General features: G+C 35.6%; 1 protein-coding gene across 5 annotated transcripts in view; it reads left to right on the top strand.

The window, feature by feature from the left end:
* The window catches only part of PXYLP1 (2-phosphoxylose phosphatase 1), a 66,919-nt gene that overhangs the window by 38,923 nt on the left and 15,064 nt on the right, over positions 1–12,932 (top strand). For 4 of the 5 annotated variants that reach the window (XM_043990439.1, XM_043990438.1, XM_043990441.1 and 1 more), the window contains 2 exons: positions 1,765–1,881; positions 8,624–8,755. In XM_043990439.1, the coding sequence (XP_043846374.1) occupies positions 8,677–8,755 (79 nt within the window). In that variant the 5' untranslated portion in view covers positions 1,765–1,881; positions 8,624–8,676. The remainder of the gene's footprint in view (positions 1–1,764; positions 1,882–8,623; positions 8,756–12,932) is intronic. The other variant, XM_043990442.1, reaches the window with a different exon arrangement.

Raw genomic sequence — 12,932 nt, 5'->3', positions numbered from 1 at the left:
GGGGGGGGCAGGACAATGAAGGTTAAGTGACTTGCTCAGGGTCACACAGCTAGTAAGTGTCAAGTGTCTGAGACTGGATTTGAACTCAGGTCCTCCTGAATCCAGGGCTGGTGCTTTATCCACTGCACCACCTAGCTGCCCCTCTTGACGTTAATTCTAAATTGTCCTCTTTGCAACTTCTACCCATTGCTCCTATTTTTTTTTTAATTTTTTGTTGTTGTTTGTTTTGCAGGACAATGAGGGTTAAGTGACTTGCCCAGGGTCACACAGCTAGTAAGGGTCAAGTGTCTGAAGCCAGATTTGAACTCAGATCCTCCTGAATTCAGGTCCAGTGCTTTAATCCACTGTGCCATTTAGCTGCTCCTCACCTGTTTTATTATTAGCAAATTAGTTCATGTTCTTTCTCCCTCCAAATGTTCTTTTTTTGAAGCTAATAATGCTCAACACCATCAACAAATCCTCATATGATATGAACTTAGAACTGAATAGAATATTCCAGATGGAGTCTTACATCATTTTGTCTTTTGTATTTTCTGTATAGATGATTCCCAAATCTGCAACCCTGACCTTTCTCTGAAATCTAGGCTTGCATTTCCAATTGCTTACAGGACAAATTAGTCAGGGTAGAACCATTTCTGGAGTTAATAGAGACATGAGGCAAAGGAAGGGTCAATAAGTAAATATGTATTAAGTGCTTAAAACTGTGTGCCAGGCCCTGTTATGAGGAACACATGCCATCCAGAGTTGATGACAGTAAGAAACCAGGAAGTAAGTGACTAAATCTAGCCCCTGGCAGGTCAGCCATGATGTCATATTCTGAAACCAGTCTGTCTAGACATGTAATTTACAAATCTGAAAAAGTAAATATGCCAAATCTGGCATCAGAAATTAGTAGTAGAATTCTTTTAAAAGTATTTCTGAATTTTTACTTTTTCTCATTTATTTCATAATAGATTTTTAGTTCCCTATTAGCTAGGTACTGTCTGAAATATTTAGCTCTTCATTGTCAGGATCATCATGACCATGGCTCTGGCATTGAATGCAAATGAGTTGAATTGAAAAAGGATACTATCAGGTCTTTTACATTTTTAATATGTGTGTGTGTGTGTGTGTGTGGGCATGAGCTTACATGTTCACTTGTGCTTGTGTGTGTGCATGCATGCATGCTTATGTATGTTTATGTGGAATTGTGATTTCATTAGTAAAGGGAACCCTGATGAGAAGACTCCAAAGCAAATCAACACTTTTGCACCTTATAGTCTTGGAGACTTTCTGGGGGCACTGAGAGGTTCAGTGACTTGCCCAGTGTCACACAGCCACTATGTGTCAGAAGTGGGACTTGAGCCTAGGTCTTTCTGAGTGAAGGATAGTTTTCTATCCACTGTACCTCTTTGCTTTTTTTTCAAAATAATGCAAAACAACAAAAATAAAAATCCAAAAGAATTCACCACATGAATTCAGTTTAGACATGATAGGTGTTTATTAAACATTTTAAAATGCAAATTGTATATTGCCATATTTTCAAGCATTTTAATAAAATTATTTAAAATGACTTACTCTGATAACCACACTATTACAAAATTTCCTTTTCATTGTTGAATAAAATGTTGGGTGAAATATGCTGAAGATCATAATTTTAGTCACCCAAGTTTATAAGCTTGACATCCTTGACTCCTCACTTTCACCCTACATAACCAGTCAGTTACCAAATCTTACCATTTCTACCATCACAATAGCTCTCTCATGTGTCCTTTCTTCTCACAGAGCCACCACCTTAGTTTGGGCCCTGATCACTTCTCATCTGGACTCCTGCAATGGCTACATAATTTGTCTCCCTGCTTCAAGTCTCTGCACTTAAGTCCATCTTCCACACAGCTGCAGGTCTGTCATTCTCCTAATAAATAAACTCCAGTGGCTCCTGGTCACTTTCCTTTTTGTTTGTTTTTTTCCTAGTCACTTTTAGGATCAAATAGAAATAAACTCTTCTGTTTAATATTCAAAGTTCTTTACAACTTGGCCCCAACTTAACTTTCCTGATTTTATTTCATATTGCTTCCTTTTAGACATGATGGTTTAGCCATACTGTTCTTACTGTCCCTTATAAGAAATACCCCTTCTCCCATCTTTAAGCCTTTGCATTGACTGCGCCCCCCCCCCCCCCTGGAAGATACTCTCTTCTTTCACATTTTAGAATCCCTAATTTCCCTCAAGACTCAGCTGGAGAGATGATGCTTCAAGAGCCCTTTTTCTGTTTCCCTCTTCCCTAAATTGCCTTGTATCTATTTTGGATGCACATGTTTGTGTCCTTGATAGAATGTAAATTCCTTGGGGGCAGGGGCTATTTCAGTTTTGTCTTTCCATTGCCTGATATATTTCCTCATCCACAGTATGATTTTAATAAGTTTTTTTTAATTCATTGATTGATATCTGGGAATTCTTAGTGATTTCCCTTGGAGATAAATAAATAAATGCGTATTCTTGTTCCCAAACCAGTAATGGTTAAGTGACTAATAAACAATTTTGATTTTCTTTTTTTAAAGTTTGTATATTATGCATATATTGGTGTGGTTTTTTTTGCAGGGCAATGAGGGTTAAGTGACTTGCACAGGGTCACACAGCTAGTACGTGTCAGGTTTTGAACTCAGGTCCTCCTGAATCCAGGGCTGGTGCTATATTTACTGCGCCACCTAGCTGCCCCCACATATGTGTATTGCCTGTTTTTATGAGGGACTAGAAAACTTGTTCACACATCATAAGGCTTTCATAGAATGGCTTTGACTTAGGAGAGTATTTGGTTTTTGGAAGGAGCAGTTGACTCTGAAACTAGGGACTTCTTTTGAAGGGATAATGACAAAAATGGGAAGACAAGAACTGATCTATAGAGGTAGTTCTTAATGCATTGTAAAACATGTTTTACATCACCTGGAGTGCTGAGATTCCAAATTATTTACAGCTGATCAGTAGGACTAGTTGTACTGATAAATTCCAGTGAAAGTTTGAATCATTGACACAGAAGCAAGCAATATAAGTAGGCTGAGAGACTGGTGATAATTGTTTCCTTATGGTAGAGGGAGGGAGAACATTCTAGGACAAAACCTATGGAAAGAAATAGTGAAAGAAGAGGCTGAGTCAGCCCCATGCATTTCTGCTGTAGAGGAAACTAGTAATTGTAGTACTAGTTTAATATACTGATGACATTCCAGATAGAAAAATAGGAATAGCACATGGCTCTGAGTTTTTTTTTTTTAATTAAAGTGAGGCAATTGGGGTTAAGTGACTTGCCCAGGGTCACACAGCTAGTAAGTGTTAAGTGACTGAGGCCAGATTTGAACTCAGGTACTCCTGACTCCAGGGCTGGTGCTCTATCCACTGCGCCACCTAGCTGCCCCGGCTCTGAGTTTTTTTAAAGATAATAATACAAATTTGAGAAATTATAAACCAAAGTTCATCTTTTTCAAACCACTTCTCCTTTCTTTTCTAGTTCAATTAATCAGAGCAGTCACACAACTTTGCAATCACCTTTGACTCCTCCCTCCCACTAAATACAGTAATTTGTTCTGTACTATAGATTTTACGTTACTAATAGCCTATATTCACACAGTACTTTAGAGTTTATAAAAAAGTATTTTCCTCATGACCCTTTGAGATACGTTGACTCAGAGTAGGTAAGTGAATTGTCTAGATCCACATGTACAGTGTCATAGAAGTATTTAAAATGGGATCTTTTGATTCCAAACCCAGTTCTCTTTCCTCTGGGGCATGCTGCCTATAATGAGTCTGACATCCTGTTAACCATTCCCACAACCACCACTCTAATTCAGACCAACACCTTTCTGTTGTATTGTTGTAATGGCCACTTCTTTCTCAATCTGGCCTAGATTGGTCTACTAACCAGATTAATTTCCTTGAAACATAACTTCAATCATGATATTTCTTAATTCCAATCAGTCGTTCTTCATAGTCCAAATTGAATTGTCCACCACCAAAAGTCCATATTATCTCTTGGCATTCAAGATCTTCCTCAGATGTCATGTTAACGAGCATTTCTTAAGCTCTTACTATATCTGTATGATACATATGTGTGTATATATATGCATATACATATATATCATTGTGTGTGATAAACACAGAGAAATAAAAAATTGAATACCTGATATTTTTCTCAATTCAACTTTGCTAAGCTATTACTGTGGCATTATGCTAACAAAGAAGGATAAACACGATCACTGCCTTCAAGTAGCTCCCATTCTAATTAGGGAGACAACTAGCAAACAACTATGTATGCATAAGATGTATAGATGCTAAATTGTAAATAATCTCAGGGGAAAAGCACTAATGGTGACGGTTAGTGGGAAAAGACTCTTGTAGAAGGTGGGATTTGAGGCAAGTCATGAAGAAAGCTAAAGCAGTGAGGTGGAGATGAAAAAGGGGAACATTTTGGCCCTGTTTTACTGCCAGTAAAGAGATCCAGCATAGGAAAATGGAGTATCTTGTGTGAGGAGTAGCAAGAAGGCCAGCTTGTGGATTGGAGAGTAAATGGAGGGTAGCAAAATGTAAGAAGCTAGGTTGCTCAGTGGATAGAGCACTGGGCCTGGAGTTTGGAACACCTGAGTTCAAATTTAGCCTCGAGACACTTGCTAATTGTATGACCTTGGGCAAGTCACTTAATCCTATTTGCCTCAGTTTCCTCATCTATAAAATAAGTTGGAGAAGACAAAGGCTAACAAATCTGGTATCTATGTCAAGAAAATCCTAAATGGGGTCACAAAGAATTGAACACAACTGAAAAATGACTGAAATTTACCATATTTCTCCTTTACTATATTTGGCATCTTGTATTGCAGTTCCCAAAATAAATACCTGTGCTCTCTCTTGGACTTTAAATAGATAGACTAGCATGAAGCAGAATGGACCTGACTATAAAGAGGGTCCATGTACAGGCTTCCTTTATTTATTTTATTTTATTTTTTTGTCACAGTGGTATAACTATAAAATGAGACCAATTTTCTTATGTTGGTCTGGAAAATAGTCTGTGAAGGTAATTTCAAAATAGGAATTCCAAAAATGTTTTGAAAATGGCAGCATTGTTGGAATAAATTTTTAGTCCTGTAAGGTAAGTTTTTGAAGGAGGAAACACATGGCTATGCAAATACTGGCATGTTTGTTTAAAAGAGCAGTCTCATTCTTTTATAACCACATCCCATTCAGGATCATTTGTGAGGTACAAGTAATGACATCACTTATCTGGGTCATTTCTTTAAGAAAATGATAAATTAAGGTTGAGGTTCTTAATATTCTAGTTTAACTCTAGAACTTCAGCTCTGGATTTATATGGACTGGTTTCAATTTGGGCACCTCACATAAATTGCTCTCTTTACACCCCCACCCAGGTTTTTCCTGAGAACAAGGGAATTTGGCCTATTTTGTCCTTATTTGTTAATTTACCTGGGAATATCGGAGTAAATCTCTAAGAAAAGTCAAGAAGACCCTCAGCTCTCATGTAAGCCCTTAGACTAAATAGAGGATACAGGAGAGGCTTTACTTTTATCTGGAAGAAAGCTCAAAGCACAAGGGACTTGTAGCCAAGGTCATAAGTGTCAAGACAGCTCTCCTTCCTTCTTTAGCTCACTCTCTCTCCTCTCCTCGGAAACATAGTTTCCAGACTTAAAATATATTTTTTTAAAGATTGAAGCTGCCTCCAAAGGGGAAAGAACTGGAAGTCCATAAAGAATCAAATACCTTCTTACTATATATACCAATACAGGCACAGTCTTATTTATTCCTTCACATTATGACTTTTTCATGATGCTTCTGCCTCTTCCTTGCTTCTTCCTAGGAGTTCCTTTTATCTGCTGAAGCCTTGGTCCAGGAACTTGTCCCTTGGGTAGTTCTGTCTCCAGGGAATCTGTAGCTCCTCTGTTCTCTCCATTTATTATCCTTTAAAGCCCAAATCCAGGGGCATTAGTTCAGCTTTACACAGCTCTTGATTTTAGTCATCCATTTTCCTACCAGTGAATCATCTAGCATCCAGGGCAAGGATTCATGTTCCATCTAGTTACCAAATGTGGTGCCAATGAGACATTTATTTATATCCTATAAAGTCAGAGGACATCAAACACCTTCAACCTTATCTTAGTCACACCTTAGACATTAGGAAAGTAGCTTTGTAGTTAACTTGGATAATTATGTTAAGAACTCTTTCTAAATAGAGGTGGGATTAGTTTTCTTTATTAACTTACTGGTTATCTATAATGATTAACCTTATTTGGTTCATAAAAACAATCCCTAAAAAATAAAATGAGTTGGTCACTTCCAATTAGTTTATTGCAGTTTTATATAAAAGGAAAATAAAAAGATAAATAAAAATACACTAAAGGGTTTTAAGGTATCCCAGTCTCAGTTTTGAGTTTTGTTCAACTTTAAATCAATTTTATATGCTTATTAAATTTACATAAAACTAAAAGGAATTATTGAGCTATTGGATGACAGAACTGAAACTAAGAAGATAAAATCACAGGGTAAAATGTAAAATCAATTATTTAGATTAAAAAGTAAATTGCATGGGTATGAATTGGGGGAGGAGGTGGTTCAATAGTTTATGTAAAAAAGATCCAGATTTTTGTTTGACTTGAAATTTAATATGCATCATGATGCATATGGAAGTGACAACAGTCTTTGGTGAAAAAGAAATATACTCTATAATGTTGGACAAACTACATCTGAGCTATTCAGTTCTGAGTACTACAGAAAAAGAATACTGGAGGTATTCACATTTCAGTCCCAGTTCTGTCACTTACTGTCTGTAGGAGCTTAAATAAATCACTTAACCTCTTTAGGCCTCTAGTTTCTCATTTTTCAAAGGAAGGTTTGGACTAGGTGATCCGTAAGTTCTCTTCCAGCTCTAAGTTTATGATCCTTTTGTCCTAATGTAAAATAGTGGGGTTTTTGCACTCTGAATTATAACAACACCTCATAGGTCCACCTTCTACAATCCAGAACATGGCAAGTGTGGGGGAAAAAAAAGACCCATTGGTAGTTATGATAGATATTAGAGTATTTATTAACTAAAGATCTTGCACTTTACTCAGAGGAGGATAACTCATGGCCTTACTTGTATGTAGCTTGTTTTTACTATTGATAGAGTTGTAAGTAGCTTGGCTATCTAATTTTTCAAAGCTTGTAGAGAAGAAATGGTGAGTTGAAGAGAGGAGAGCTCACTGCCAACAACTGGTGTGAGTGTGCCCATTACCAACTACAGAAATAAGCTCTTTCTGAGGTGGGATTATTTTATTTGTCTTTATGACCTCTAGCATCTGACACAATACCTTGCATTGCAGGTAATTAATAAATTTTTGTTAAATTGAATTGAATTGAACAAGTAGAAGTGACCTGTGACAGACTTGCTACTGAGGGAGGAGACAGAAACATTTTAAAGCAGACAAAAGAACTGGAAAAGAAACCTCTTAAAACATTTTTTTATTTCCCATCTGAATGCTCTCATTTTGGACTTTTTTGATGTCTCTGGTAACACTCATTTGGGATTTCTTTGATTTCTCCAATAGGCCTGGATCTGGGGATGTTTCCTTCTTCTCTCCCCCCACTCCCCATTCATATTTCTTGGGTTTGTTGTCTTCTCCCATTAGATTATAACTCCTTTACGCCAAGGACTGACCTTTTTGAATTTTTATGCCTAGTGCTTAATTAGCGCAGTGCTTGGCATATGGTAAGTGTATAATAAATGTTTATTGACTGACCAGCTGACTGGCATTCTGTGACTGTTAAGTGTAGCACAAACAGCCTTACACCCTTAAGTGCCCCCTGAGGACTTGACTGTATGACATCAGTATAGGTAGAGCCATGGAATCTTGGAAGGGACCTTAGACAATATTAAGTTCATTCTCCTTACTTTAAAGGTGAGGAAAAGGAAACTGAGGCTGAGTGAGATTATATGATTTACCCCAAATCACAGTTAGCTGGAAGCAGAATGATATCCCCATTTCATCAAAGAAAGGCTAAATTATGTTAATTAAGCCTTTATTAGGTACTTGCTACTGGTAGACGAGAAATGTGCAAAATAATATGCTCTTTGTTCTTAAGGAGTTTATAGGAATTTAGAATTTATTAGTATATTTATGGAGGCAAGAAAATGTATAAAAAGTTAAGAGGGGTTAAAGATTTTAAAAAATCTTTGAAGACTAAAAGAGAAAAGTTTCATTATCTGGATAAAAATGACATGTAGAATGCTTTATTCCTTTATGATGCCAGATAAATGTAGGATTACTGCATTATTATTTATTTTCAAAGCTTTTCTGAATGGAACAAACAAAAACAATAAAAGATTTTCTGTAGTCAGGAATTAGCTCTTGTCTACCAGGGTAAAGGGTAATTGAATTTTTTTTCACTCCAACAGCTGACATACTTAGTTTTCTACCTTTTTGGGGGGGGTGGGGCAATGGGGGTTAAGCGACTTGCCCAGAGTCACACAGCTAGTAAGTGTCAAGTGTCTGAGGCCCGATTTGAACTCAGATACTCCTGAATCCAGGGCCGGTGCTTTATCCACTGCGCCACCTAGCTGCCCATTTTTCCACCTTTCAACATATGTTTATTGCCTCTTTTATTCCAGGGCATGTTTCCAGTTTAAGGTGAAACCATGAAGAGAAAGCAGAACAAATAATAATGCTTTTCCGAAATCGTTTTTTGTTGCTGCTGGTCTTGGCTGCTTTACTAGCCTTTTTGAGCATCAGTTTGCAATTCTGTAAGTGTGTCATCCTTTTTTTTTTCTTTATTCTTTTGGCCTCTGTATTGCAGGGTATCCTAGTATGGAAGAAATGATTAAGTTATTCATTGTTTATTCCTTCAGTGAATAATGAGGTATGGTAAATCTGAGCTCTTTTTTGTGTTTATAATGTGAAAATGGAAAGTGAATATGTATCTTCTAGTTTTTCATTTTCATTTGTATATTGTTCATCCTCTCCTAATTCCTCCCCATTCTTTTGACCTCTTTACTCCTTTTTCACCAGCCTCATAGGAATTACCTAATTGACCCTAGTCCCTTTTCCATTTTGCCTGTTTCTGGATCTGTGACTGTGTTTTAGTAGTTGACAAAATATTCTTTGGTTATCCGTTCCACATCTGGGCTTTCTCCATGGCGCTTTCTATATATTGAGGGTGGGCATAAGAAATTACTGTAGTATTTCATATTTTTAAAATTTCTTTTTCATATAGTAACATTACTTAACATTGACCTTCATATAACCTATAACCAAATACTTAACCCAAATTTTACAATAAGGTACTGTAAACACCCCATAAAAGAAAAAGAAAAAAAAATCAGACTTCTGTGGTATGAAGGAAGGGCCAAAAATTTTTATTCTGATTTTCCAGATTGTCAGGGCACCATGTCCCTGACCCCCATGATGTGGAAGGGATAACTGTACACTTAGTCATGAATCTTACTGTTTTTTGCCTCTCAGTAATTCAATTCAGTTAAGTAATCCAAACTGTGGAAATTGCACATATAAATTGAGGAACTTTTAATGGACAGGGGTCATCATTCATATAATCAGTATAGGGAAAGATTCATTGGAATGAAATTTCTCCAGCAAATTGATTTATAGGAAAAGGAGCACAGTGGGATTGTGAAGGGGGCATAGTCTGGGACTATAGCATAGTTTGGGAGAAGTCAGAGTTTGGAATGAAATGACTAGGTGAGTAAGTTTTTAATAAAAAGTTTTTGTTTAACCCCCAGGCTTACGATGGATGCTTAAGTAATGTTATTGTTGATAATAAAATTATTGAAAATATTATTTTATCTTGTTAAAGAAAAAGTAATGGACCCATAGTTGTCAATGAATTTAAAAGTGTAATACTCAAAATGTTTGGGATGACTGGTTTGTTTATAACTTTTAATTAAAAAACTTTCCAGTTTTTGCTTAGAAAGGTGAACTCTTTGAATCAACTCTAATTTTTATTCTGAAAAGTTGACAGGTACTAAAGGGTAGAAGCTAGAATAAGGGTTCATTCTATCTGCTTCATTTCTATTTCATGAGTCGGTTTCCACGTCATTGAATTGGCTTGCTTGGTTTGCTTATATAACTCCACTGAAAGTACCTTCTGTTTTAGGACAGTCAATTTTAAGGCATACTTTTATAGGCACATTTTGCAGGGTGAATTATCCTGTGTACAAGCACTTTTTTTCTTGGATATACTGGTGATACAGAAGCATCAGAAGTTAAGACATGGATATTTTTACTTTGTTTCTACTCTTAGGTAAACTTTTATGGAAATTGTTGTTTCTCCATTTCTTCCATTACTGTGGAAATTAGGTTTGTATGCTTAGACAATATTGAATATTATGGTATGAGAAACTAGATGGTGAAAGTTTAAATAAGTATGTTCTATATGACCTAAATTCTTTAGGCTTGCTACTTCTTAAATGAATTTTACATCACTATTTTCTTTGACTAGTTTGTAAATAGTGAATTAACAGTATACATATTTTTAGGATGCATAAACAAGTATAACGTTATTGGACAATGCCTTATGAAATCATATATTATGATGATGTATTTATTTGTATTTGTGTTTTGAAATGATGTTCTTTTTTATGTTAATGATTTTATTTTTCTGATATTTTGAACAGAAGTAAGTAATGATGCTGTTTAAAATACAAAAAAGTCATTTGCTTTTCAAAAGTATTTATCAGTTAATAAAAACTGTTGAAATACATTAGTGAACAAATATTTTAATCATTTACAATATATTTGATGTGTAGAGGTACAAGGAGGTATAAGATATGCTTTCTTTTTGCAAGGTAAACTTAAAAATTTCCACTACTACTGATATTGTGAAAATTATGTTTATTTACATACATAATACTGAATATTATGATATTAGACAGTAAATGGTAAAAGTTTAATTAAGTAGGTTTTCTGGATTAACTAAAGTCTTCAAATGTGCTATTTAAAATAGATTTTTGCTTCATTATTTTTCGACTAATTTTTTGGGATATGGAAGTAGAAATATTTTTATAGCTCTAAATAATATTTTGGGGGGATTTTGATGTTTTAATATTTTGAATTATGAAATTGCTTAGTATTCCTACCTTCGTTTTTCATTATTTAATGAACACTTAAGTTTTCCCTGAATTCTTTGTGATTAGTATCTTTCCTAAGATCTCACAAAGAACTTCATCTCTTTAATACATTTATTATATACTTTTCCATACTGTAGTTGTCTGTTTTTGTAGGTTATTCCCTTGTTAGACTCTGAGCTCTTTGAGCACTGGGCTGTTATGTAAACTTTGTATCTTTGTGAGGGCCTGACAAATAGGTTCTTTTTCTTTTCTTTTCTTTTCTTTTCTTTTCTTTTCTTTTCTTTTCTTTTCTTTTCTTTTCTTTTCTTTTCTTTTCTTTTCTTTTCTTTTCTTCTCTTTTCTTCTCTTTTCTTCTCTTTTCTTCTCTTTTCTTCTCTTTTCTTCTCTTTTCTTCTCTTTTCTTCTCTTCTCTTGTCTTCTCTTGTCTTGTCTTGTCTTGTCTTGTCTTGTCTTGTCTTGTCTTGTCTTGTCTTGTCTTGTCTTGTCTTGTCTTGTCTTGTCTTGTCTTGTCTTGTCTTGTCTTTTTGGGTGAGGCAATTGGGGTTAAGTGACTTGCCCAGGGTCACACAGCTAGTAAGTGTTAAATGTATAAGACTGGATTTGAACTCGGGTCCTCCTGACTGCAGGGCCGTTGCTCTATCCACTGCACCACCTAGCTGCCCCTAAATAGGTGCTTAATAAAATATATGTCGAATTCTCAAATTTCTAATATTAGAGTAAAAGTTAAGAAGATGTAAGAAATGTCTTTTGTATTAGGAGAAAACCTCATACTAAATTGACCGTTACCTGAAAATGTAATTGCTTAAATTTAACTGAGCATTTAAAATAAAAATTGCGTATATGGAGAAGACCTTGGAGATTTATGGACTCATGATGAATCATTGCTTTATTTTTGTTTCCGCTTTTCACTTGTAGGTGATTTAAGTACCGGTTTCATGCCTTAATTTTTTATTATTTTTTTCATGTTTAGTCTTTCTATGTTTCAAACATAGACAAGGAAGACAGTCACTGGTCAGTTTTCTTATCATTGACAAATATATGGATTACTTTTTAAATAAACCAGGATTGAACTTCAGTAAACTTTAAAGTGCCTATTGTATGCAAGGCACTATTTAGAATTTTATTTTCCAAATTACATGTAAAATACAAACTTTGACATCAATTTTTAAAAAAGTGTTCCAAATTCTATTCCTTCCTTCCCCTCCCCCAAGAATTCAAGCAATTCGATATAAGCAATACTTGAATAGTCATGCATAGCATTTCCACATTAGCCAGGTTGTGAAGGAAAACAGATAAAATCAAAACTTCAGATAAAGGAACTAACAAAACAATTACGCTTCAATCTGTATTCAGATACCATCAGTTCTTTCTCTATAGATTCATGTCTTAATTATTGTAGTAACCTGCTGATGGGTCTGCTGGCCTCAAGTCTCTCCCTATTCCAGTCCATTCTTCATTCAGCCACTAAAATGATTTTCTCAAACACAGGTCTGATCATATCACACACACCTCTTGCCCATACTCAGTGAATTCCAGTAACTCCCTATTGCCTCATGATCAGATACAGAGTGATCTGTTTGACATTCAAAGTCTTTCATAACTTGGTCCCTTCCTAAGTTTGCAGTCTTCATACACCTTACTTTTTACAAGTTACTACTCTCTGATCCAGTGACATTGGCCTCTTGACTGGTCCACAAATGAGATACTCTGTCTCTTGGTTCTGGGCATTTTCTCTGGCTGTCTTCTCTGCCTAGAATGCTCTCTTACATCTGTTTCATTGACTGATCTTCCTGGTGTCCTTCCCAATTTAAATCCTACATTATGGTGCCTTCCCCAT

Source organism: Dromiciops gliroides, chromosome 3, assembly GCF_019393635.1.
Source record: "Dromiciops gliroides isolate mDroGli1 chromosome 3, mDroGli1.pri, whole genome shotgun sequence".
In the NCBI taxonomy this organism is placed as follows: domain Eukaryota; kingdom Metazoa; phylum Chordata; class Mammalia; order Microbiotheria; family Microbiotheriidae; genus Dromiciops; species Dromiciops gliroides.
This window is presented reverse-complemented; position numbering and strand designations above follow the sequence as displayed.